At 42.0% G+C, this 23,575-nt stretch overlaps 1 protein-coding gene across 4 annotated transcripts in view; it reads left to right on the top strand.

The window, feature by feature from the left end:
* CDC42SE2 (CDC42 small effector 2) overlaps positions 1-4,342 on the top strand; it is an 80,027-nt gene extending 75,685 nt beyond the window's left edge. For all 4 annotated transcript variants that reach the window (XM_027893601.1, XM_027893761.1, XM_027893682.1 and 1 more), the window contains 2 exons: positions 3,254-3,371; positions 3,801-4,342. In XM_027893601.1, the coding sequence (XP_027749402.1) occupies positions 3,254-3,352 (99 nt within the window). In that variant the 3' untranslated portion in view covers positions 3,353-3,371; positions 3,801-4,342. The remainder of the gene's footprint in view (positions 1-3,253; positions 3,372-3,800) is intronic.
* Positions 4,343-23,575: the final 19,233 nt, after the last annotated feature.

The following is a 23,575-nucleotide window of genomic DNA, read 5'->3' as shown; positions in this document are numbered from 1 at the left end:
AGCTGAGCTGCCTTGTGGGGTTTGTGGCACTTGCCTGAAGCTTTGTTTTTTCGCCTCACACTTTCCCCCTGCTTGCCCTCAACTTTGCCTTCTGTAATATTCAATTTATCTCCACATATTAGGTAATTATTGTTGTCTCTCTGCATAGACTTTTTCATTTTGAGCGCTCATAGCTAACTTTTTCTCTCATATTCCGTTTGGATAATGTGCTGCATCAGTGAAGAGAGGGGTTTTTCCGATCCCAGATAGAAAGCATCTGAATGATGAAATTAGCATTTTCCACCGTCTCTCACTCCAGAAACTCAAATCTCTGCTTTTTCACGCTATTTTCTGCCTGTGGTGTTGTGGTCTCCATGTTCATTCTTTGCAGTGTAGTTTCCAAGACAGCAATGTTAACCTCCACATGTTTTTCTGCTGCATAATTTTCATTTGTAGTGTGGACATTATGCTTCTTCAGGAACCTCCTTGTACTTTCTCTCTTCTAAATACCCTAGGAAAATACCTGCAATTTAATCAGGATTTCCCATATAAATTTGCTTCTTCATCCAGTTTCTATCTGCTCTGTGGCTTTTCTCATCAGTGTTATTATTCGTTACATATCCTTATGATTTTGAGGGAGTAGATTTCTGACTACTGAATTATTTGGCTGTTTTGTTTGCTTTCTCTGTAGAGTGCTTTGTTCCTTTATCAAAGGTACACTTAAACAGCAGGAGCCCTCTGTGCACTGGTTCTTTTTCATTCCCATCCCTTTCTTCCCTATTTTACATTCATATTCCATGGTGAAATCTCCTACTTTCTTCTTCTGCTTCATGTTCTTCAATCTAGTCTTTGACTTAATGTATTTCATGTAGTTTTCAATTGTTTTCTTTCTCAAGGTCCATCTGTGCTATTTCCTAATTCTAAAAGGGTGGGAAAGAAAAGGAAAGAAGGAAATTAATGAGACAGATGAGCAGCACAACAGTTTGTATGATCTTTAATTGGTGCAATCCTCTTTTCCTTCCAAAATCCTTACCCTATCTAAATTAAACATAAGAGAGAAGAAACTTGCTGTTATATATCATCAAAGAAAGGCAATGACATCTTTGGGAAAGAAAAAAAAGAAATAATTGGATCTCCAGGTGCTTGTAGCTCAAATTGCCTCAATACGAGGGTGCTTGAGAAATTATACCACCCTATATGCCTGCCACTGCAGTTAGACCTGCTTTTTGTTCAGAACTTTTAACATTGTACGTCTCCTAGAAAGGTTTTCATATACAAAATAGCCACAGAACTGTTAAGGCAGTCAAATTTAATTTCTTGATTATCTGCTGTAAGTGCAACAGTCTTTGCGTTTTAAAGTGATACTTCCTTACCCACTAACACAAACATTTCTCTGTGTGTGACTCAGGAGCCAGGGAAATTTTTCTAACCTTTGGAAGAAGTACTCATAAAAATTTACACTTTAGCCTTGCAATTTGTGTTGATTTGCTGCTCTCAGAAATTTTAAAGCCCCGTAGGCAGGCTGTCAGGCTGAAAGGTGATGTGGCCTGGAGGCTTTTCTAGTTCTTTTTTCACTGGAGGCAGGGTTCATTGTGATGAAATTGTAACATCCTTAAGTCACTCCTTTGAATACATTTGCATGTGAATTAACTATTTTTTGAGGAAAAAAACTATTTAAGTCAAGCTCCTCTGTTTCAATGGGCAACAGAAGATGCTTGGTGAAGAAGAGGAGCAGTTTAGTGGAATGTGAAAGTTATTAAACCCATCCCCATGAGCGTGGTTGCACTTCTCCGCACTTCCTTGCTGGATCTGTGGTCTCTGATGTCAGATGCACTAGAACATTGGCTCTGACTGCATTCCCCTGAGGAAAAACGAGATGGTAATATTGCCTTGCTGCAGATGTATCGCTTATTTTAGCAAAAGGCCAAGTCAGAAAATGGTTTTACGTTGCTTAAATACGTAAAACACAACCTTTTATGTAGCGTTGCAATGTGCCATGCTGTTGAAGATAAAGATCAAAAAACACCAGGCTCTTCCACCACACAGGTCTGAAAAACTGTGTGGAAGAGAGTTCTGCTGATTCATTTTATGTGAGCATGTGTTTTGCTGTGCTGTTGGGGGGAAAAAAAAAAAAACACAACAACAACAAAATCTACTTCTTTTGTCTTTGTAGGCAGGGAAAATATTGTGCAAGCCACTTGGAAATATTTCTCCTGTGCTGTTTTAATGCAGCTTTCCAGTGATGGTTTTAGGTCTCTCTGCTAAGGAGTATACATGAAATAATTGCAAGTGGTGCCCTGCAGGCATAGCCTTGCATGAATGCTGTTTTCTGCTCTTTGTGTAGTTGTTATGTATGCTCTGGGGTGCAGAGAGAAAAGGACCAAACCTTTGAGGTTCTGGTTGTCTTCCTGCAGGCATTTGGATGTGATTACTTTGTCTCTCATGCAACACAAGCAGGAAAGAACTGTGCATTCCCTCTGTTTTTTTTAAGTTGATAGAGGCAGTGCAAGTCGTAGTGGGATGTGCCTGTCCTGGGGCAAGGGGGTCATGAAGGGCATGTCTTTATGTATTTATTTGCACCAGACAAAAATACTCTCAAATAAGCTATTTTCAGGGAAGTTCAGATTGACTGTGATTTAAATAATAAATGCCCTTCCATTTAAAGCAACAGTAGCAATCAATGAAAGCATTGTAAGCTGTTACATAAATAGATAAATCAAAAGCATTCTGCAAACAAAAAGGTCTTTTTTGATTTAGAAAGTCCTGTTTTACCCCTATTTCAATAATCTGAGAATAGCTGTACAGTGCAGATACTATCCAGATATTTGTAAGTTGTCTATTATATTTTTAACATAATGCTGTTAACTCCTCCGGTTTTTCATACTTACCAAAGAACATTTTTCATATGAGAAGATGAATTACAGTTTGTCAGGTGGAGTCAAAGCCAGTAAGAGATTTGAATTTTTTTTATATTAATTTTTTGATTCATCAAGTGGGTCAGTGAAAGCCTGAATCAGCCACTTTTCTTTGGGAGAGAGGAAAAACTTCTGCCTCGGCACCAGTTCTTCCACCCCTCCTGCTGAGCTACGTGCAGAAATTAAAATTCCAGCAAGCCTTTGCTGCGCGTGTCTTCACGCATAAGTAACGTAGCTGCACTGTTAAAGGAGCGCTTGGAAACAAAACCTACAGGAAGAAACAAAGTTGGGAGCAAGAAGATGCCACAGCTCACTGTCCTTCTTCTCTCCTCTGCTCCCCTTTCCCATTCTGTCTCCAGGTCAGCTCGATTCAGAACCAAATGCAATCCAAGGGAGGCTATGGAGGTGGCATGTCTGCAAATGTTCAGATGCAGCTTGTAGATACGAAGGCAGGATAACCTTGGGGATAATTTTCCAGTAAGTATTGCACGCTATTTTATAGGCACTGGTAGAATAGTAGGAAGAACAGTCACACTACTTCATAATTAGCTCCCTATAAAAAGCTGTGTCTCTGTGATGACCAATTTTAAAATCCATTTCTGAGTAAAAACATTAGATATTGTATAAACAGGCTAATTTCTTCACACAATGAAGTAGATATTGTTCTGGCTGTATCAGTCTGTCCTTAAGCCTGTTTTAACCAAAGGTGATACTGTAGACTAATCTTTGCAAATGAAGTTAGTTGTAAAACAAATCATCTCAGAAGAATTTTATTGTATAATTAGGGTACCATTTTTGCAATGCTGCCATAAAATGTGTTAAATCAATGAATAGCAGTGTTACAGTTGGAAAATGGTCACTCAGAATGCTCAAAACTCGTTTTAATAATGTGTTTTGTCTTTTCAGGTTTATGTGAATTCCTGTGTCTTCTTTCCTGTGTCCTCTCTTTTGCCTTGGTGACTGCTTTCTGTGCTCATGACAAGAGAAGTGATGGCTCATTGTTCACCCTTTGTGATTAGTCCAGTGAAAAGTTGCTGTTTTGCTCTGATGATGCCATTTATCAGATTGGTCCAACTGTGCCTTTCAGTGGCATGCACGCATTGGCCTCTACCAGTATCATGGACGTAGAGCTGTTTAGGATTGGTTTTCACTTTTTTTTTGTTTGTTTTAAGGCAAAATTAAAGCACCAACCTTAGCTTTCCTCATTGCTCACAAATACTAATGCACAACATTGTGTTGCTTTATAGTATTTTAATCTTTTTCTCCACTCAAGTAATTTAGAAATGAATGAGTTTTCCATTAATGTCTTCAATACCTAACGTTCATACCCATTTTTGAAAGGTCTGGGACCTGCAAGCACAAGTAATTATTTCATACAAAAATCAACAGAGTAGATGACCGCATGCTTTGTGAGGTTGCTTTGTATGGTGGCCTGCTTGGTGCTAAAAGACAAAAAAAAAAAAAAAAAAAAAAAAAAAAAAAAAAAAAAAAAAAAAAAAAAAAAAAAAAAAAAAAAAAAAGACAAAAAAAAAAAAGAAAAAAAATAGCTTGCTGCAGGTGGGAAACATTTTGCTGTGGCACCAAGTCATGCCTGTTTCTGAAAAAGGACTTGTAACTTAGCTGCTTCAGAGTTATGTCTTTGTTTTAGTTTTCACACAACTGGCCTTGAAATAATAAAGAGAGAACTTGCATTCATGAGGCATTTGTTGTAAATGTTCAGTATATTTATTTTGAAAGAGCTGACCTTGAGACTGTAAACCAGTGTAGTACCGTATCTAAGTGTTGTGGAATTGCTTTAGTCTATTTAAAAAAGAAGAGCAACATGTTTGGCTGCTTCTTTTTCTTTCTACAGTTTTTCCTTATTTTTAACTGTACGGTCATTTCCAGTAGCAGCATGTCAGACAGCCTGCAATATTAGCTGAAAAGTTTAGTAGACCTTTCTAAGTAGTTGGCAGTTTCTGTGTACTGAATATTTAGGGGCCATGGAAGTTGCTAAGAGCAACATACTAATCTGGCAGAACAGGTGCCAATGAAAACAACACACAGGGTGACTTTTTATTAAGTCAGTAAATTGCCTTTTGCTCAGGTTCCGAAGCATGTTTCTTTTATATGTTGTGAAACTGCATTTTAATACTGCACTGTTTTCAGATTATTTCTGTAAATGGTCCCTTTTTTCGCTCCTCGTTGGTGGTTTGAGAGGCATCAAAGATTTGAGTCCTGGTTACATGAAATCTTTATGTGAAAAAAAAAAAAAAATGAAAACATCCCATCAAATAAGGCACAACTGAGCTTAATCAGATCCATTTTTATACACAAACATGCATGTAGATTGGTGTCATAAATTATTCTTTATTCTATTTCCATCCTTTCCCTGATTTCACATTGCAACAGCTGTCTGGTTGATTTAATCACTTACGAACCCACCTTGTCTTCTCTCTCTGTTCGTAAACAGCAAGCAAAATACAGGGCCATGGGGATAGTTTGCCTTCTCTAAGTTGTATTTCAGTGATAGGTGTCACTTTTCTGGTTGAATAGTTCAAATTAGGTTGAATAGTATTCATTGGTAAAGGTACTGATTCCCGATGACAGAAGATCGAGATGTTCAGTTGTCTGGCTGCATAAACACATGGCAGTGCAGTGATATATTTTTCTTTTTTAGTGGTTAATATTTCCAATTCCACTTTATCAATGACTCTTAATTATACTACAAAATTATTACAAAATTATTTGATCTTTGTTACTGGTAATAGCAGCTTAAATTTGCTTGCCAAACCTTATCTTGCACTTGCCAAAATGTTTTCAGCTCGAAAGCCAGGAAGAAGAATTGACATATTTTTATAACAGACATACTTTTTTTGTACATTGTGTTCATTCTTGAATAAAGTCAGTTCAGTGTTGGCTTGTAGATATTAAAAGGAAAGTATTGACTTTGATTCAATAAATGTTTTCTTTCAGTTGCTGGCCTATCTTTTTTTCTTTTACACAAAGTACATTTGCATTAGAAAAACACTTCCATCTTACAGACAAATTAGTGTTGAAAATGGCCTGAAGAGTAGGGTATAAATGTCAGTAAATAATTTCTAGGGTTGAGTCTTTTTCATGTCACTTGACCATTTTGTTGCCAAGTGGATTAAACCATAATTTTTATCAGCAGTATTGTTGCATTGGTTTAGCATGTATCCCAAGGAAGGAAAAGTTTCTTAAAAAATACATCAGAAATTTTTCCTTCTGACTGGAATTCATGTGTGTGTTACTTTCTTGGTTGTGGTGCAGATTACTGTGGTGATCACTAGAAGACTTCATTGTCACCATAATAGGCTCATCTGCATTAAAAATACCTGAAAGGCACAATATTGTCTGCTCTGCATTTGGCTCAATTAATTTTTCTGTTTGACACTCTCACAGGCATTTCCTTAAGCAGTAATTTACTGCATGAAATTTCATGCTAAATTGTTTTAAAGACTGATAATGAATTCTTCAGCTCATGCCAAGTTCATTAAATTGCCAGTTGAGGGAAAAAGCCTGCTAAATGGGAAGTAGATTTTTAAAGGGAGATAAAGCCATGAGATATCAATCATCTGGAGGGATCTTTTCTTTAGTTGTTCAGGTTATAGAAACTAAAGACTGTCTATAAAGGTGTGTCTGTATTGGGTACTAACCTACAGTGAATGTTGGGGGTTTATGGCCAAATTGGTTAGTTTTAACCTGAATCAGTTCCTTAATGCTTGTCCAGAGTAAGCATGGGAGTGAGTGTCATAGGATCAGAAATGATCTGTTATGGGGAATACTGATAGCTTAGCCTAGCTGTGGAAAAGCATCAAGCTTTCTCAACTTAAAATAAATAAATAAATAAGAGGCAGAGGCAAAAAAACCCTCGCCAATCCACAGAACATTTGGCCTAGTGACAAAGTTTAGCTGCCCCTGTGGCTGTGAATATGTCCGCTGGAAGGAGTGCTTCTGCTTTTTGGAATCTCTTTTTCCAACTTGCTGGGCTCACCAGCTTTGTCCAGGTTACTCTGTTTGGTTTGGGGGCACAGAGCACGTTGAACATGTTGCCAGAAAGTCAACCCCATCACCCTCAAGAGTCAGCCAACCTCGGGCAGCATGATTCATTTCTGCCATCAGTGGTAATTCCATCTATCACCACTACACAAGACATAATTTTCTGCCTTCACACAAACCAGTAGAAATGATGAGTTCATTCTTCAAGTAGGTCTCTCATTAAGCCCAGAAAACTCAGCGTGCTGGCAGAGTTGGCAATAATTTGCTGAACACCAAGCTTGCTTACTTAAATATGCAGCAGACTGGTATAAGGACTGAGCTGTCATGCGAAAGGTACATTCATTTGTAGGTATTTAGGCATTTATGTGAGGTTTTTATGGCATTACATCAGCTTTTGAAGGTTATAATTGATTTGAAACAAGCACACATTACGTTTGTGCATTTTCTGGTGGGAAGCTCAGGTGAATGACTCCTGTTGGCAGAGCAGTGGTGAGAGGAGCCCTCATGCACCGCAGAGGAGCTTGGGTTAATCTTTTGCACCACCATCCCTCATCAAATGCCTGAGGTTGTCCGTGGTTGTGCAAGGCCGGTTCTTAAAACAGCACTTTGAGGAAAGAAAATGATTACTCCTTGAAATTGATTTTGAAGCCCTCAGCTTTCTTGAAATGTGGCAATTCTGGGGAAATGCTTATTTTGAAGTAGGGAAATGGCTATTCTGAAATGGCTTTCCTTAGGAAGTCATCTTTACAGAACCAATAAAACATTCAAGGAACCATACTCCTTGGAGAAGGGTACTCTGTCCAGGTGGTTAATGCTAATGTGCATTTTGGCACTCCACAGCTTTTTCCACTTGTCACAGTTTCACATCCTGGAGCAGCAACAGTCATCTCTTGTATGGTGTGTGCATTAAGGAGCAGAGATAATGCACTGATATGGGTGCACCGTGCAGTGTTTTTTTTTTCCTGTTCATGAAGGAGGAAAAACATTCCCAGTGATGAACATAAGGAATAAACAATCACATTTCAGCAAGCAGCACGGGGTTTGAAAGGGTGGAGAACTGTGGGAAAGGCAGATACTAATGGTGGGCGAGTGAAAAGAAATGAGAATAAGTGGGGGAGAAGGATAAACTTTGATGGATGGCCTAGCACTGTACTCAGGCCAACTCCCCATGGCATTATTTCAAGAGGGAGCTGTTGGCAACAGCCACAAAACCAGAGCCCAGCACAGCAAGGCTTGTTTATTTGTCACTGTTTTAGGTAGTAGGTTCCAAGTCAATTACTCCTTCTGTAAGCTGCGACAGATGTTTGGTTTCCAGCTGGCATAATCAGGACCTGGCATAACAGGTGATAGGAGCAGCCCAGGGCAACAGGGTTGCATGGTGAACAGAGCTAGGAAATTAGTCTCTTTTGGGCAATTTTCAAGGTCTGTATTAAATGCAAACTATTTTTCTTAATGTGAACATACACAAGATGGTGCAGTGAATGCCCATGCAGCATCACAAGTCTAAAAAAAAATTTGGAAGTTTGTTTCCAAACTCATTTTCTGGAGCTGGACAACATCAGGATGATATTTGGACCTATTGCTCTGTGTCCAAGTCCCAATACTTTTATTGACTAGATCCACCCACCTCTATCTGTTTATGTCTATCTGCAATTGCACAGATCCTTTTTCCTCAGAGACTGCTAAAATGCACCAAACCCAGTGGAAAGGAATTAATTGCCATGCCATGATTACGTTAAGCTATCTTAAGAAGACTGCTTACCAAAACAATTTTAAGTAGTATTTTCAGCCTCTTAAAACACAGTTGCATAGTCACTTAGAGCAAAATTAAACTTTCTTCCCTGTGTAGGTGCAGTGGCCCAGACTGTCCCCAACAAACATGATATTGAGGAGGGATAGTGATTCCTTCTGTAAGAACGAGTGCCTAGCAAATCCCTGAGCATAAGACACTTCTCAGCTGCTGTGGAGTCCACGTGGAGAGAGAGCAGCATTTCAAACCCAGAGATACAACAGCTGTGGGGAGACCAGCACAGCACCGACAGGACAAGCGTGGTGTCCCAACCCAAAGTGCCCAAGGCATCTGGTGCAAGGCGCTTGCAGCTCTTTCTGTCTGACTTTTCTGTTCTTTCTGACTGCCCCAAGCCTCACCCCACACGAAGTGAGTCGTTTGCATCGCGTTCCTGGGCAGCACAGCCACCTTCCTAAGTGCAGGTTTGCACGGTGCTGCACTGAGTTAAGAAAAAAAAAAAACTTCAGAAACAGATTTTTTAAGTAAGGGCCACTCGGTTAAATTGTGTGCAAAGAAAGTCAGGTCCTCCTCCTCCTCCCCGCCCCCATATAACAGGGTTATGCCAGCACAGTCAGCCAATGGAAGGGCAACTGTAGCTATTTATTATCAATACAATAATCAGTGCTGTCACTGCTTGGAAAACTCTGATCAAGTATGTGCAGCTGCTCATTTGGATAGCTTTCTCACTGAGGAAAGCTATCCACACCCAGGATGAAAAATCCTCCATGGGACTGACATGCCTGCTAAATTTAAGCTTCTCCCTGAGTACAAAATTTCCACAGCCCTGTCCAACAAACCGTGCCACAGGGCCCACAAGCTCCCCTCGCCCTGCCTCGTTATTTGCAACGTTGCTGTTCATATTACGACATGTTTAAAAAACTCTAACAAATAGTTAGCTAATTAGAAAGTGGGCACTGCCCTCCCTGGCTGGGCAATTGCTTCAGGTAGCTCACTGTCCCATGGTAAAGCCAGTTTTACAGCACACTGGACTATTTCCCAGTTGAGAAACCTACAGTCCAACCCTCTGACCATAAATGAACATGCAAATGAGAGTGGCCTTTTCTAATCAGGCCAAGAGGATCCAGAATCAGAGGGCTTCAAAGAGTTTAGAGGATTTTACAGACCTAAGAGTACATTTCTCTATTTCAGGATTTCATTGCTTTGCCTTTCCCTCTGCACAACCTTCTGCCCAAGTTTCTGGTCCAACACGTTATCTGCATCTTTATTCCTTTACTGTGTGCTACTTAAGGTTTTGGGCTCCTGAGAACTATTTCTAAAGAATTTATATGCTACTGTTGTTTCACATCTGAGGTAAGTCTTAATTCTCCCATCCCAAGTGGCATCATAGCCCCACTGACATGGATTATCAGGAATACGCAGCAGGAGCTCATGAATTTAAGTGAGACTTGAAATAACAAACATAGGAAAGCTGCCCCTACACATCTGCAGTGCTCCTGAAGTAGAATCAGTAGTGTTTTGGTATTTGCTTGGGGGTTGACACCCTCTGAAGGGTAACAGCAGTGCCATATTTTGCTTTTGTAGCACTGCATCAGATGACTGGCATCCCATGCCACATCCTTACCTCAGTCAGTAATATTTATTAAAAAGTCACTTCATAGCTTTCTAGTGAGGTGCACAAGCACACAGGGTATAATAGGCACTTTGAAAAACTCATTTATTTTTTATTAATAAGTGTATAAAATCAGCCATTTTCCCCATAAACTAATTGCCTTATCCCTTGCCTGTGGGGGTAACAAGAGTTCTCTACTGCTTCAAGCAATTACCATAGTGTAAGAAAAAATAGATCTTCTGAGAAAAGTAAAAAGGGTCAGAGCATTCCTGTCAAAAAGCCTCATTTGTTTTAATGAAAAGATTTATTTGAACAAGGACTGCAGGAACTAAGCCAGAATAGAAAAACTTGTCTTATCAGAGGTCACTGCAACTTACTTTTACTTTGTTCATTTATGTCAGCAAGAGCACTTAGGGTAATCTGGGTGAAGAAAGGGAACCTTTCTCTTCTGATACAGCTTTTAGTGATGTCTGTCACAAATGTTGACTTGTTGGGACACAGGAACAACATCTGTCCTCTGCCAAGCTACTGCAGGGAGACAGTCCCGCTACTGACATCTTGCCACAATGGAAGAAACACCAAAACACAAGAGGTAAGACTTAGGAACTCGCAGAGATGGATGGGATAATTCTTTTTCCCCAAATACCTGTGAGCAACAGCTCCAAGGAGAGAGGGAAGAAGAGCTGAAGGGTAGCTGCCACAATCATGCCTGCTGTAAACGAGATCTCTGTCTACAAGGGCTGCTCACCTGGCATTTTGCTCACACACAGCATTGTGGTGTTTTACCAGCTCTTTGCAAGGGGCAGAGCTCTCTGACTGTGCAACCCTGCATGGTTTTAACAAATAGACCTGTGTGCCTGCATGTGATCACTGGGGAGGAGGTGTACAACACTAAGGCATCCCCTTAGTCAGCCCCAGTGACACAACAGTGATACAGTACCATCTTAAGCCCTTACCTCCTAGAAGAGAGTTGTCAAAAACATAACCACCTCTCTTCCTTACAGACAGAGTGATTAATTGAGGAATGCTGCAGTGAATGTGGCACCATGTCCTTGTCAGGGCTAAATGCTTCAGGTCTTGCCGTTTTGCTCCTGTGGTTAAATGCAAGGTCAATATTGATTTTGATTGATTGTGGTTCTTTAATCAGCAAGTGGGTTTGATGTTTGCATTCGTGGGTTATGGGAAGCAACAGAAAAATCCCGGCCTGCCTGGAGGTAAAAGTGCACTAAAAGGTGTGTGCTGCAGGGTCAGCAGCTCGCTAAAAAGCCAGACCCACAGTGTGGCTGCCCAGCTGCTTTGAGGCTGAGCACAGAGCTCAATATAAAATCCCACAAATATAAGCCAGCTCTGGCAGCAGTTACTGGGAGTGAGAAAAGGAAAATTCAGCAGCTACTGCACTTCCAGGCTCCACTAACTGTTTGGGCAGGTAAAACTGCCTAGATAGAGGAAAACGGGAAGAGTTTTTGGAGTGGTCCCAGCGCTGGTCCCTGAAAGAACACCTCTGGGGCAGACACCTGGCCCTTCTGGACTGATGAAAATGTGGCAGTGTGGAAAGTCTCAGCTGACAGATGGCTGCCAGCATCAAGACTCAAGGAAGATGGTGACAAGAGTTTCTAAGTGGCATGAGTCTCTTGTAGCTCATGGAAAACTGGAAAAAGTCTTTGAACTCTGCATCTGCCTCCTTCAGCAGGAGCAAAGAGACATGTTTGGTGCAGAAGTGACTATGGGGAATGACACAGTGATGCCTGCTAGTGAAAAGAAATATTTAGTCTGCTGTGGGAGCCTTTGTGCAACACTGTTTTTGCCATCAACTTGTCTCTTGTCTTGCCATGTAGTCTGAGGAATCATAATGCTCAAAACCAGCTACACAGTCCAGCTCCATTCCTGTAGTCCTTGGCCCCTGTGCCAGTTTGCCAGCTGTGGTGGGTTGACCCTGGCTGCATGCCAGGAGCCCACCAAAGCTGCTCTATCCGTCCTCTGCTCATCTGGGCAGGTGAAAGAAAATATAACAAAAGGCTCCTGTGTCTAGAAAGGGTCAGGGAAGGATCACTCAGCAATTACCATCAAGGGCAAAACAGGATCGACTTGGGGAAATTGATTTATTACCAATCAAATCAGAGTAGGACAATGAGAAATAAAACCTGAATATTAAAACACCTTCCCCCCACCTCTCCCTTTTATCTCAGTCTTAACTTCACTCCCAAATTCTCTGCCTCCTCCCCTGCAGCAGCACAGGAGTGAAGGGAATGGGGTTAGTTCACCACACATTGTCTCTATTGCTCCTTCCTCCTCAGGGAAAGGACTCCTCACACCCTTCCTCTGCTCCAGCGTGGGGTCCCTCCCACAGTAGACATCCCTCCATGACCTTCCCCAACATCAGTCCCTCTCATGGGCCGCAGTTCTTCACAAACTGCTCTAGCGTGGCTCCTTTCCACAGGGTGTAGCCCTTCAGTTGCAGACTCCTCCAGTGTGGACCCACCACGGGGCCGCAGGTCCTGAGAAGGCTCTGCTTCTGCACAGGCTTTCCATGGAGTCACAGAATTCTTCAGGCCAATTCCCCTCCTCCAGCACGGGGTCCTCCACCAGCTGCACTGGATGGCTGCTCCGCTGTAGACCTTCCCAGGGACAGCCTGCCTCGTCATAGTCCTCACCAGGGACAGCACAGGAATCTTTGCTCTGGTGCCTGCAGCATCTCCTCCCTCTCCTTCTTCACTGACCTTGGTGCCTGCAGGGCCCTTCTGCTCACATATCTTCACTCCTCTCTCACAGCTGCTGTTGCACGGAGGGGTTTTTTTACCCTGTGTTAAATACCTTATCACAGAGTTGCTACCACTCTTTCCAGTGGGCTCAGCTCTGGCCAGCAGCAGGTCCACCTGAGAGCCAGCTGGAACTGGCTCTGTCTGACAGGGGGGTATCTTCTGGCATCATCACCCAGAGGGCATCCCTGCAGTCCTCTCGGCTATCAAAGCCTTTCTGCACAGACTGGTACACTCCTGGTGTTAAGCTCTCCTTCATACTGGAGAGCTTGTTTGGAAAACGTGGTGGATAGATGTTATCCTCCTTTAGACAAGGTGAACTGGTGAGTGCTAAGCCTCATGTTCTTCAAAACACTGCACAGAATAGGTGCTGTGACATTTCTTGCTGCCCACATTCATACTGACCTGTCTCTGAGAGTGTACTGGTGACCACAACTAGTGCAGGAGCACACAAGGGTTCAGAGGCCCCTGGCATTCTGCAAATGGTGGTGTGAGTCTCTGGGTAAGTCTCTGTGGTATGCTGCTGCTTCCCTTGGTCCTCTACGTTTGTCTCTGGATTAAGGCATCATGAACTAGTGAGAAGCACACTGATGTAGTTAGTGACAGGTTTTCTCCTTCCAAGAGAAAAATACAAACATATGAATCTAAAGAAAAATAATAAAACCCTATATGCTTTTTTTTCTCCCCCTTAACTTTGCCTTCTTGCCACTGCAGAACCACTTCAGGACACTTTGCAGCTTCGGGGAGACTTATCTTACGTGACAAACTTAGGCCAACCCTGTTCCTCACTGAGCATTTTGCTGTGAGTCTTTAAACGGCGTAAAGCCCTGAAAAATTGTGTAAATGAAGAATAACCGCAGTGTAACACTGCTTATCCCCCAGACCCCGAAACACTTGACAAACTGCTACAAATCAGCTTGCAGTGGTTTGCTCAGCTGAGCTGAGCGAGCTCGGGGTTCCTGCCGTGCTCCCATCTGCACTGTGAGCCCCTCTCCCCCTGGGCTGTGCCTTTCGGCAGAGCAGTCAGGTTTTAGCACCTGCTGTGACTGGCTCTGTGGTGACGCTCGTGGAGCCCTCAGGTCAAAGGAGATGCAAAAAAAAAAAAAAAAAAAGGCATCAGAAAACACATCTGCTCCTAAAGGGCAGAACGGAGCTGCTTGTTCGAGGCGGTGCCATATGTGCTGTATTACTGTCTGCTGTAACCCTTCGCTTCAGATGAAGCTGAAAATCCTAACTGGCAGTGCCCATGGCTGTCCTCTGGCAGCCCCACCTCCTCTTGCTCCGTGTCTCCTCGCTTCTAGCTGTGAGCCTTGCTCCTGAGCATTTTAGCACCAGTTCCAGCCAGGGTCTGTGACCTACCCATTTCCCTCTAGACACACTGAGAAGAAGTGTTTTACTGCCCTGAGATAATTGCCAACTCAGAAACACAGAAGCTTCTCTGCATGTCCCTTAAGACTGTCCCAAAACTCTGAGGACCAAACCACAAGAAGTAACTAGAGACTGGGCTTTTTATTCCTTCCCCTGCAGCAAGATAGTAACAAGTTCCAATAAATATGTGCAGGATGAAGAAAAATGTGACAAGTTTTCTGGAGCATTTGGCCCTCAGAAATAAGCACTAGTTAGCACAAAAATATGGATGAGGCAGAAGAAAATGCATAACTCAGACTATGGTACTGTCTTTTTCCAGCAAGTTTGGCTATATTCTGGATCTCCTTCTCTTGTCTTCTCTTAGACCTTGCAAGCAGCTGACCTGGCAAGAACAGCTGAAAACTACTGTTGGTTTTGGACATCTTCCATCCCTGTTTCTTCCCTGTAAATAAATTCACAGAGGTGTTGCATGCAACCACTTTTATTCTGGCTAGGTGGAATAAAGGCAATTCTGAACGAGACAAGAAATATACTGGTTTTGAAATATGCCGTACAAAAAGAGTGTACACAGAACAGAACAGTACACGCACAAGCATGCCTGGTTCTCAGGTCATGCTTCAGGCTGGTATTGGTTTTCAAAGCCTCCATTTTCTCTAACTGCTTGTGAGAGAGATTGCATTAGATATTATTATAAGACAGCATTTCAGCCTTTGCTCAGGTCTTCCTCCGGTGCTTTGTTCTCACATCCCACTCCAAATTTCTCGTCCCAGAGCTGATCCCAGCAGTGTAGGACATGCAGGACCAAGGTGGCATGAACAATCCAGAGCTTAAGGAGTGAGCACCATGTGGAGCACATCACATCCACAGTAACCCCAAGGGCTCTGATACTGCCATTCCCCTTGGGAAGGCTCCAAGTCCACTCGACTTGGGAAGGGCAGAGCGAATGAGCATTTCCCTCTCTGGGTCCCTGCACGTGCTTTGCCTTGAAATGCTTCTCCACGAGGACAAGCTGGTTTCTAGAACCACATGTAAGAGTTCCCTACCAACACCAGGAAAAGAAAGTTCCCCACCCCTCAGCCCTGTCAATGTACAGTTTGTACAACAGCAAAGCCCACACACATTTCTCCAAATTGTCACCTAGGATGAGAAACCAGCTCTGCAGACACAGGAAATATTTTGAGAGCAGATGTGAAAGCTGCCTAGCAATTTACAGGGAAGCCATTGCTGCCATTCTTGATGAAGCCACTTACAATGAGGATATTCTGGTCAGCTATAAAGGGAGTAGCTGTCCTGTGCTTTGTGCAGCTCTGCTCTCCTGGCTGTTTCCTGCACACTGAGAATGGTGGCACCTCGACCTCTGGGTGCGATTGCTCCATCATCCTACACACTGCCCAATTTCCCCTCCCTTCACTCCGTGTGTCTGCACACCTTGGAGTGTTAGATGGTGCCAGGTACATTTATCACACAAGTAAGGACTCTTCAGTAGTGAGGAAATAAAGGTAGCACTCCGTGAAATAAGAAGTAGAGCAAGTTAAGCTGCAGATACAGGGCATGAAAAATATCACACATGCATTTAATATGTCTGTAAAACGTGTTCTCTTGTGCCAGTCTGTAGCACAACAAACCTCAAGATGCCTGTGCAGCAACTGGTTTCTCCCCCAGCCTCGTACTTGCTCCCACTTGCTCCAGACTTCCTCTTGAGCTGCACTGCAAAAACGTGACCGAGGCTTGAAAAAAGGCACCAGAACAGGGGCATTTTTAAAGCTCTGCTTGGTCTGAATGGGAGCTCTGAGCGTGGGTCGGGAGCATCAGAAGGAGCCACTTTCTCAGTCCCTGCTTGTTCCCCTTCAAGTCCCTCTGTGACTCTGCTCCCTCTCCTGCCTCACCCTGTGGCCCAAGCTCTGGCTAGTCTGCTCCTGCTGCCACCTTATGCTCTTTGTGCCTTGTCTCCCTGCTTTGATAGTTCCCTTATATTTTTTTCTCCATGTGCTATTCATGATGACTTTCCTTTCCCCCTCTTTGCCACTATTTTAGCGTTGTGTTGTTGCAGAACCTTGTGGTGTGTGCCCCTTTTTTTCTGTTCCTCTGTGCATGACCACAAAAGGGTAGTGCAAAGCACATATTCTCTTTTCTCAACTTTTAGCATAGAAGAGAAAAAAAAAAAAAAAAAAAGCAGGGGGAGAGGGTAGGAAGATGAGTGAATACGAAACACACATGAAACTACAATGGTAGGTACACTGTCCTGTAAGTGTGCTCCCAGTAACTACATCCTCTCGGGTTCAATTATTAGATTCCCTAGAAGAAGTGTCCCATTACTGTTTCTCATGTAATGCAGGTTTTTCGTTGTATCAGTGAAGTACTTGGCAAAAGCTGCTCTGCAGAGACATGGAAGAGAATTATTTCAACTACTGTTATACTTTGATCTCTGGTGAAACATGTCCTGACCTCTGATGATGGAGTTATTCCACAGCTCATTACTTCCTTTGGGTAAGCTTTTCTTGTGTCCCATCTGCTGTAAGGGAGCTCCTTCAGGCTGGTAGGTCTGAAGAAGTGCTGCATATCAAGGTGGAAATTTATGGGTGCACTGACCACTCATACGAAATCTATGACTCTTCCTGGAGTGCTTGAGAAGCATTTAGACTTGAGAAAAGATGCAAGAAAGACGAAGTTTAAATGGTAAGAGTTTCCAGGTCCATGGCAGAGCACAGAGACTGACTAAACAATAGCACTGTAGATAGTACTCTTGCACTTGAACTTCAAGCATTTGTGCAGGGTATGATGATTTCCTCAACCACTGCTGAGCTATTCTGCAGGAAGCATTGATGGGAACGTGCCTGTTACAAAACAAACTGCCAAGTATTCAGCCAATTCTTTCCCTGTGTTTTCTGTATGTGGTTTCAGTTCTTTAGGTAAGAGTTTTACCAGGGATGAGGAAACAGCACTCTAGCAGCGTATCTCATAAGAACAAATAAATAAGGCACAAAGCAGAAAGCTCACAGGACAGCTGTGAACTTGTCTGTGAGGCTGAGGGTTATGTGGAGCCTGATGGCAGCTAAGAGAAAATAGGGACCTAATGCAGCCTGCAGCTACCAACAACAAAAACTTCCAGTGTTCACAATACAAACACACGTTCGTGGACTCAAACAAAAGGTAATAACCATGGACAGGATTCTAACATTTCTTTGTTCTTCTTGCCATCAAGGATAGCCAGGCTTCTCCAGTTCCTTTTCTGTAGTTCATACTATATGGGTGAACTGTTTTAAAACAGTTTTGTCAACATGACCCAGGATTGAACAGTTTGAGAAGTGTGCACTCATCATCCAGCAGCTGATGAGACATCCAAGGAGCCACGTGCCTGTATTTGGTTTTCCTGCATTAGGGCTTTCTGTCTTTCATGAGATATTCACCCTCCATACCCAAACTTCAGATTAAAATGTCTCAATACAATACATATATGCAAGCAAGCAATTACTACCAACAGGAACTGGGCTGCTGCAGTTCTGGACAATGTGCTGGAGCACCCGTTCATTTCTTTTCCATGACTCATCGCAGTAAATGCAATAAGAAAGAGATGCCTGTGATCCACGTGCACTCCAAGGTGCTTATCTGTCAGTGCTCCCACAAACCACTGGATACCAATCATAGTATGGATCATCAATGGATACCGTTCTAAATGTGCTGCGCACCTTTTGGGATGTCTTTGGACCGGTTGGCAAGAAGATGCTGACCGAAAAGTCTTTAATAATGTCAAAACAGAAGCCAGAAGGGCAGAAAAATAAGTGCCCCCAAGAATGCAAAAAGTGTAGTTTTGGTTTGGTTGGCTTTTTCCTTTCCTTTATTGCTGTTGTTTTTCACTTACACTTTCAATACAAGGCTACGTACCTGTGCTAACAAATACCTATAAAGATCATAATCAGTCTTGCTGAATTCAGGAAATCACTGCCATGTGCCAGAAAAACACTGTAATTTCAGCTTTAAAATGAGAGTGGATTGAGAAGGGACAGTTATTTTGAAGTGAAACTTGGAGGCTGTTTCTTGGTGACAGTTTTGGGACTGTGGAGGGAGAAGTGAAGGGCAAAGACAGAGAGGAGTGGAGTCAGATCAGGTAATTCTAATCGTTTCTAATTCTCCACTCTTCACTTGAAAGTGAACCCAAAATACAAGAGCTTAGTGTCACAAGCTAATAATGGTGTTGATACACTTCTGAAGTCTCTGCCCAAGAATAAATCTTCCTAAACTGTTCAAGCCAACTAAACTTTCAAACAATGCCAGAAGAGCAGGCTGCAATCCTGACTTCCAAGCACGAAGAGTGCAGGCATTCCCTTAAGGGCAGACAATGTTGTATGGGACAGAGAAGTGTATTAGCAGTAATCTTCAGACTGCATCTGCAAAGTCATGCTTGTTAAATAATTAATATACTTGGAAGTTCAAGGGAGAACAAGTGCTTTAGGATATCTACAAAATCACTCATGTAGTACCCTGAAATTTTTTTTTTTTTTTTTGCATTACAATTATGCCCAGAGGCTCCAGCTCAGACTGAGGACCTCGTTTTCAATAGGCTCTGAGTAATCAGAATAGTCACTGTAAGCCCTCCAGAGAAATCTGAACCAACAAAACAAGAGACAAACATTACTTTCAGGAGTCAGACCAAAAATACAAAGAATTTTTTGTGTCAAAAAAAAAAAAAAAAAAATTGTGCCTTCAGGTTGTGACATAATGTCACATTTACAGGCTTTATCCTACCTTTCCATCCCATCACAGAATATAATGATGCCCACTCTGAATAAGAATTGCTGGATAAATAAGTTTTACATCACCACAGTTTTTCTCTAGGTGGTAGGTGTGCCAGTCCAAGCTTTGAACTGGCAATAATACAGTTCTCTTATTTTCCCTAAGCCACCTCACAGTAATGAAACAAATACAAGCCAGAGGGCTTAGTACATGGTAGGTGGCATCTGATGTAATTAAAAAGCTAGTTTAAAGGAAAACCACAGTGGTTGCTCTGTCATACCTCCTAGAAATAGCTCTTGAGAACCTTTCCCAGTGAAAAAATATTCCTTAGAAGAGAGCTACTGAAAAGGAGGAATTAGATGAAGGAATCTCCATTCCAATATTAAAATAGCCTGACTTCTTAAAAAGTGTATCAGCTTATATCTGATAGACCTGAAGCACAAAAGATGCATCATGCATTCATTCTGCTCAGAATATCCTTATGTTTTATTTCCTTGTGCTGCTACACAGTGGTTTCAGGATGGAAACCTCATGGCAGACCAACAAAATCTACTTTTTCTTCTTCCCTGTCCCCCTTACTACAACAAGAGATCCAGTGTGTCACCTTTCTCTTGGTCAGAGGCACCAGAGGACTTCTCTGACCCTTTGCTAAAGGAAAAAGTGATTTTTGCCTGGCTCAGAAGTGGTACCAGCAGAGTTTTTGCTGTAAGGACACCAGATGTGTCGTTTCATGAGCCAAGCCCTAAGGCTGAAAAAAAAAAAAAAAGCTCAGCAAACAGTCATGTGTAGCTTTTAGCGAAATAATGGAGCATATGTGCAAAGGCAGAAAGGTAGAAAATGCTCACCTCAGTAAAGGTTTTATTTATTTTGTACCTTGTGTGATCTGTTTGGTTGACTGGCAGGTTTTTCCTCAGGCAGGAGCAAGCCCTGTGAAACGCCGAACCTCTCAGTCAGCAAAAAGAGGCTACTGCAAACAAGAGGTTTAATTACTCCCATGTATGCAGAGAGATAGTTTCCACGCAGGTAAAAAATGCGAGATGGAAGCACATGGAGCAGGTTGCTGAGACACGAGCCTCTCCAAATTCTCAAACACGCGCCTGACAACACACGAATGCACGCAGAGAAGTCACGCATTTCAGCTCTGTCAGGGAAAATTTTAGCAACTTAGCAAGGCTGAAGAGGTCATGAAGGCCACCACAGTTTTTTTTTTCCAGAGCATGGTATTAGGTCATTCACAAAGCGTTGCATATTCAATACGCCAGTTTTCTTTTAAATCTGTAAGACTATAAAAAGACGAAACAAAACAAAAAAACCTCCTTCTCTAATTTTATTAGACGAAATGGAGAAACTATTGAAAAATTTGCATTTTACCAACATCAAGAAAACTACTATAAGCCTTGAGATGTATTAGATTACTGGGTTTACTGCATTATTAACAAAAAATGATCCTGTGGCATTTGGTGAAGAAAGAAACCCTGAGGAATCAGCTGTCTGGGTGTCTAGTTCCTATGTTGCAGTAGAATATTAAAAAGGATATGGATCAAAGAACCCAAGCAACAATGAAGTTATTTATCTTGATGGACAAAGATATCAACATTCTGGGCTACAATCACACACACAGGTGATGCAATAGTGACACTGTTTCACCAAAATATCTTTTTTTATTGTGAATCTCAGCAGCACTGTTAAAAACTGTGCATTTATTTTTAACAAGAAAGACAAAAATGGGGAAATTAAGCATTCTTTCCCCCCGTAGCAGTTCGCTCTTGTCACCCTGCATTTATTGTCTTACAAGAAATAAGAGACGGTTTTTGACAATAGTTTTTTTTTAGTCTCTCTGAGCAGAAATTTCTGGCTGTGGTGGCAGCAGATTCTTCTTCTCTCCATACACAGAACTTTTCAGAGGAAATCTTATACAGTGGAATTAAATCTGCTTTCCCTTTCACCAATCAAATATGACACAACATCTAAGAATTATCAGAAACTGGTGATTTAATGAAACATGAAGGAGGGGACAGGAAACTTCCAAGCAACCCAAAGCTACAGACCAAGCTCAGCAGGTAGCAAGAATTACCTCTACTTCCATGTTCAGTTTTTGAAAAATAAGGTACATCACAGCACTGAACATGCACTGGAAACATTTTCCCATGTGGCTATTGCTCTGAAGCACAGAAATTCTACGGACAGAAAATTGGCTTAGGCTTTAAAGGAAGTGTAAAAGCAGATTTAGAAAGCATCTGACTTAAAGGGTCGGTTTGTCTTTGCAAGGACCACAAGAATTTCTTCCTCCTTTGCACTTCTCAGTTAAAGAATCTGGCCTAGCACGAGGCAGAAGGCTTGAAAAAAAAGAGGAGAGCTTTGCATCTCAATGTGAATTTAATGAGTCCCCCAAACAATTTATGGTATCTGCCTCATGGTGTTAAAGACAACCAAAATTAATAACCCATGTAGAACGAGGAGGATAAATTTAAAGAAAAAGGCTTGAAGTTTTAGAAAAGACCATCCTAGAAGCTTTTAAAAGCAATTAAAATATAATTCTTTAATGGAAGAGACACAAAAGTTTGGAGGCATTACAGTGTTGTGCGGTACATGGCAAGAGCACAAAAAATAGACTGGGTGTTAGTCACACTGTCCTTTTTTTGCCTAAAGCCACCACCAAGGGACTGCCTGGGCCATCGTTACACGTGCCTTTCCAAGGGCATATGCATTTCAATCATTCCATGGAAGACTGAGCAGCCAGCAGGGCCACAGGAAGGCTCTTGTCAGTGAACAGCTGGAGAAGATGTGCCAGAAACAGTGAATAAGGAGCCTGTTGGTTTGCATGGGTAAACAGGAGCAGCAGCAGCAGCAGCAGGAAAGCAACAGAATAAGACGTCTGCCCAAGTAAACCCAGTTCCTTTTCGTTCTCTCTTTTGATGCAGATCGTTCTCTTTATGGTTTCTGAGCAGCTCTGTAACTCAAATACCCCGCCCTAAATCATTCTGAGGAAGTAAACCTTGCCGAACTGCAGTGTGCTGGCCTTAGGCAGCACAGTGATAAAACTACAAAAACTATTGTTGCACTGTTTAGAATTATACAATCACAAGCCCCCGGGGATTCTGCTTCAGATTTTTCCTCTTGGCAGTAAATCTTAAAATACTAAATAGCAACAGTGCTCTGCTGACAAAGGAATTGAAACAATTTGGGGATGCTTCTCTAGAGCCTTTCACTTACTGACCTCAGCATGCTTGTGTCTTACAAATACAAACCTGTGAGACATCATTCTAGTTCTCCTGGACTGTCAAACCAGTCACAAATTTCCAATTAACCTGCTGACCCAGAGCTTGTAGATAGGTTTGAAATGCTGATCAGATAAGGGCTTTGTCTCGGACAGCAGAGATCACATACAGTGCTAGTGCCAACACTGCACTCATTCCTTGTACAGATAAATCAAAGCTCTGGGCAGCACTGTAAGTTAGGAAGGCCTGTAATCTAGATTTGTATCTTCAACTGCACATCTTGGATAATTTTGGTGGTGCTGCCATATGGCAAGATTTTTTTTCCTGCCAACAAATGTGGAGCAAGCACTATTCTATCCTTAAAGATTTAGCCACCAGCAATGGGAATTGACACTTTTAAACTGACACTTAAAAGACATTTCTAAAAATCAAGTTGCTTATTTTTTAATACTAAGTATACAATGATGTGATTTTTTTTCATCTATATTTTTAGGTCAGTGCAGATTTATATACTGATGATGGGGGATTAACATGGAAATCATAAAGATGATGCTCGAAACCACACAGTTTCTGAGTTCAGTATAAAAGGAAGCAATTAAACACCTGAGAAAGCACTTGTGAACAGGGCTAGGAAGACCACCAAGGTATTCTGCATTGCCTGTTCCTGCAGTGCTGGGGACAATAACCTCTGGGGAAGGCTTGAGGGAGGAAGGGAAACCAACCACTACAGCTCAAGTTCTTCATGGCGGTGAGTCAGCACTCTTGGGCTTCAAGTAGCAGTCTGCATCTGGTTCAGTTTCTTACATATTTATTTTTCCTTTTCAGAAATAATAGTATGAACATGAAATTTCACATAATAATGGAGTGCAGTTCCATAGCAAGGATGTGGAAAGTCAAGGAGATTGGTTAGGAGTCTGTGATTGGTTGTTTCTGCAATTTTTTTTTTTTTCCTATCACTTCAGAATAAATCCAGCTTGGCACTGAGTAGCTTTTACCACACAATATTTTTCCCCTTTAGAACATAAGATCAAATTCATCCCAAGCCTCTCAGTTGTGGTGATTTCTGTGCCAGTTTCTACCCATTCAGTATTAATCAAGTAATTATTCTTCCTGACTCTCATGGCTAATCAGGAATGTCTTATTTTCTCGTGATAAGCCTTACATTGCAGACTTCAGTCACACATTTCTCAGGCATCTGAAATTCCTGTCACTACCCACCATAGGTAGCTCAGGAGAATCCTCTTACA

The sequence above is a fragment of the Empidonax traillii genome, unplaced genomic scaffold, assembly GCF_003031625.1.
Source record: "Empidonax traillii isolate 1590-97213 ecotype Southwest subspecies unplaced genomic scaffold, ASM303162v1 scaffold2:size4533513, whole genome shotgun sequence".
Lineage (NCBI taxonomy): Eukaryota > Metazoa > Chordata > Aves > Passeriformes > Tyrannidae > Empidonax > Empidonax traillii.
The sequence above is the reverse complement of the archived record's forward strand: the minus strand, read 5'-3'. Positions and strand labels throughout refer to the sequence as shown.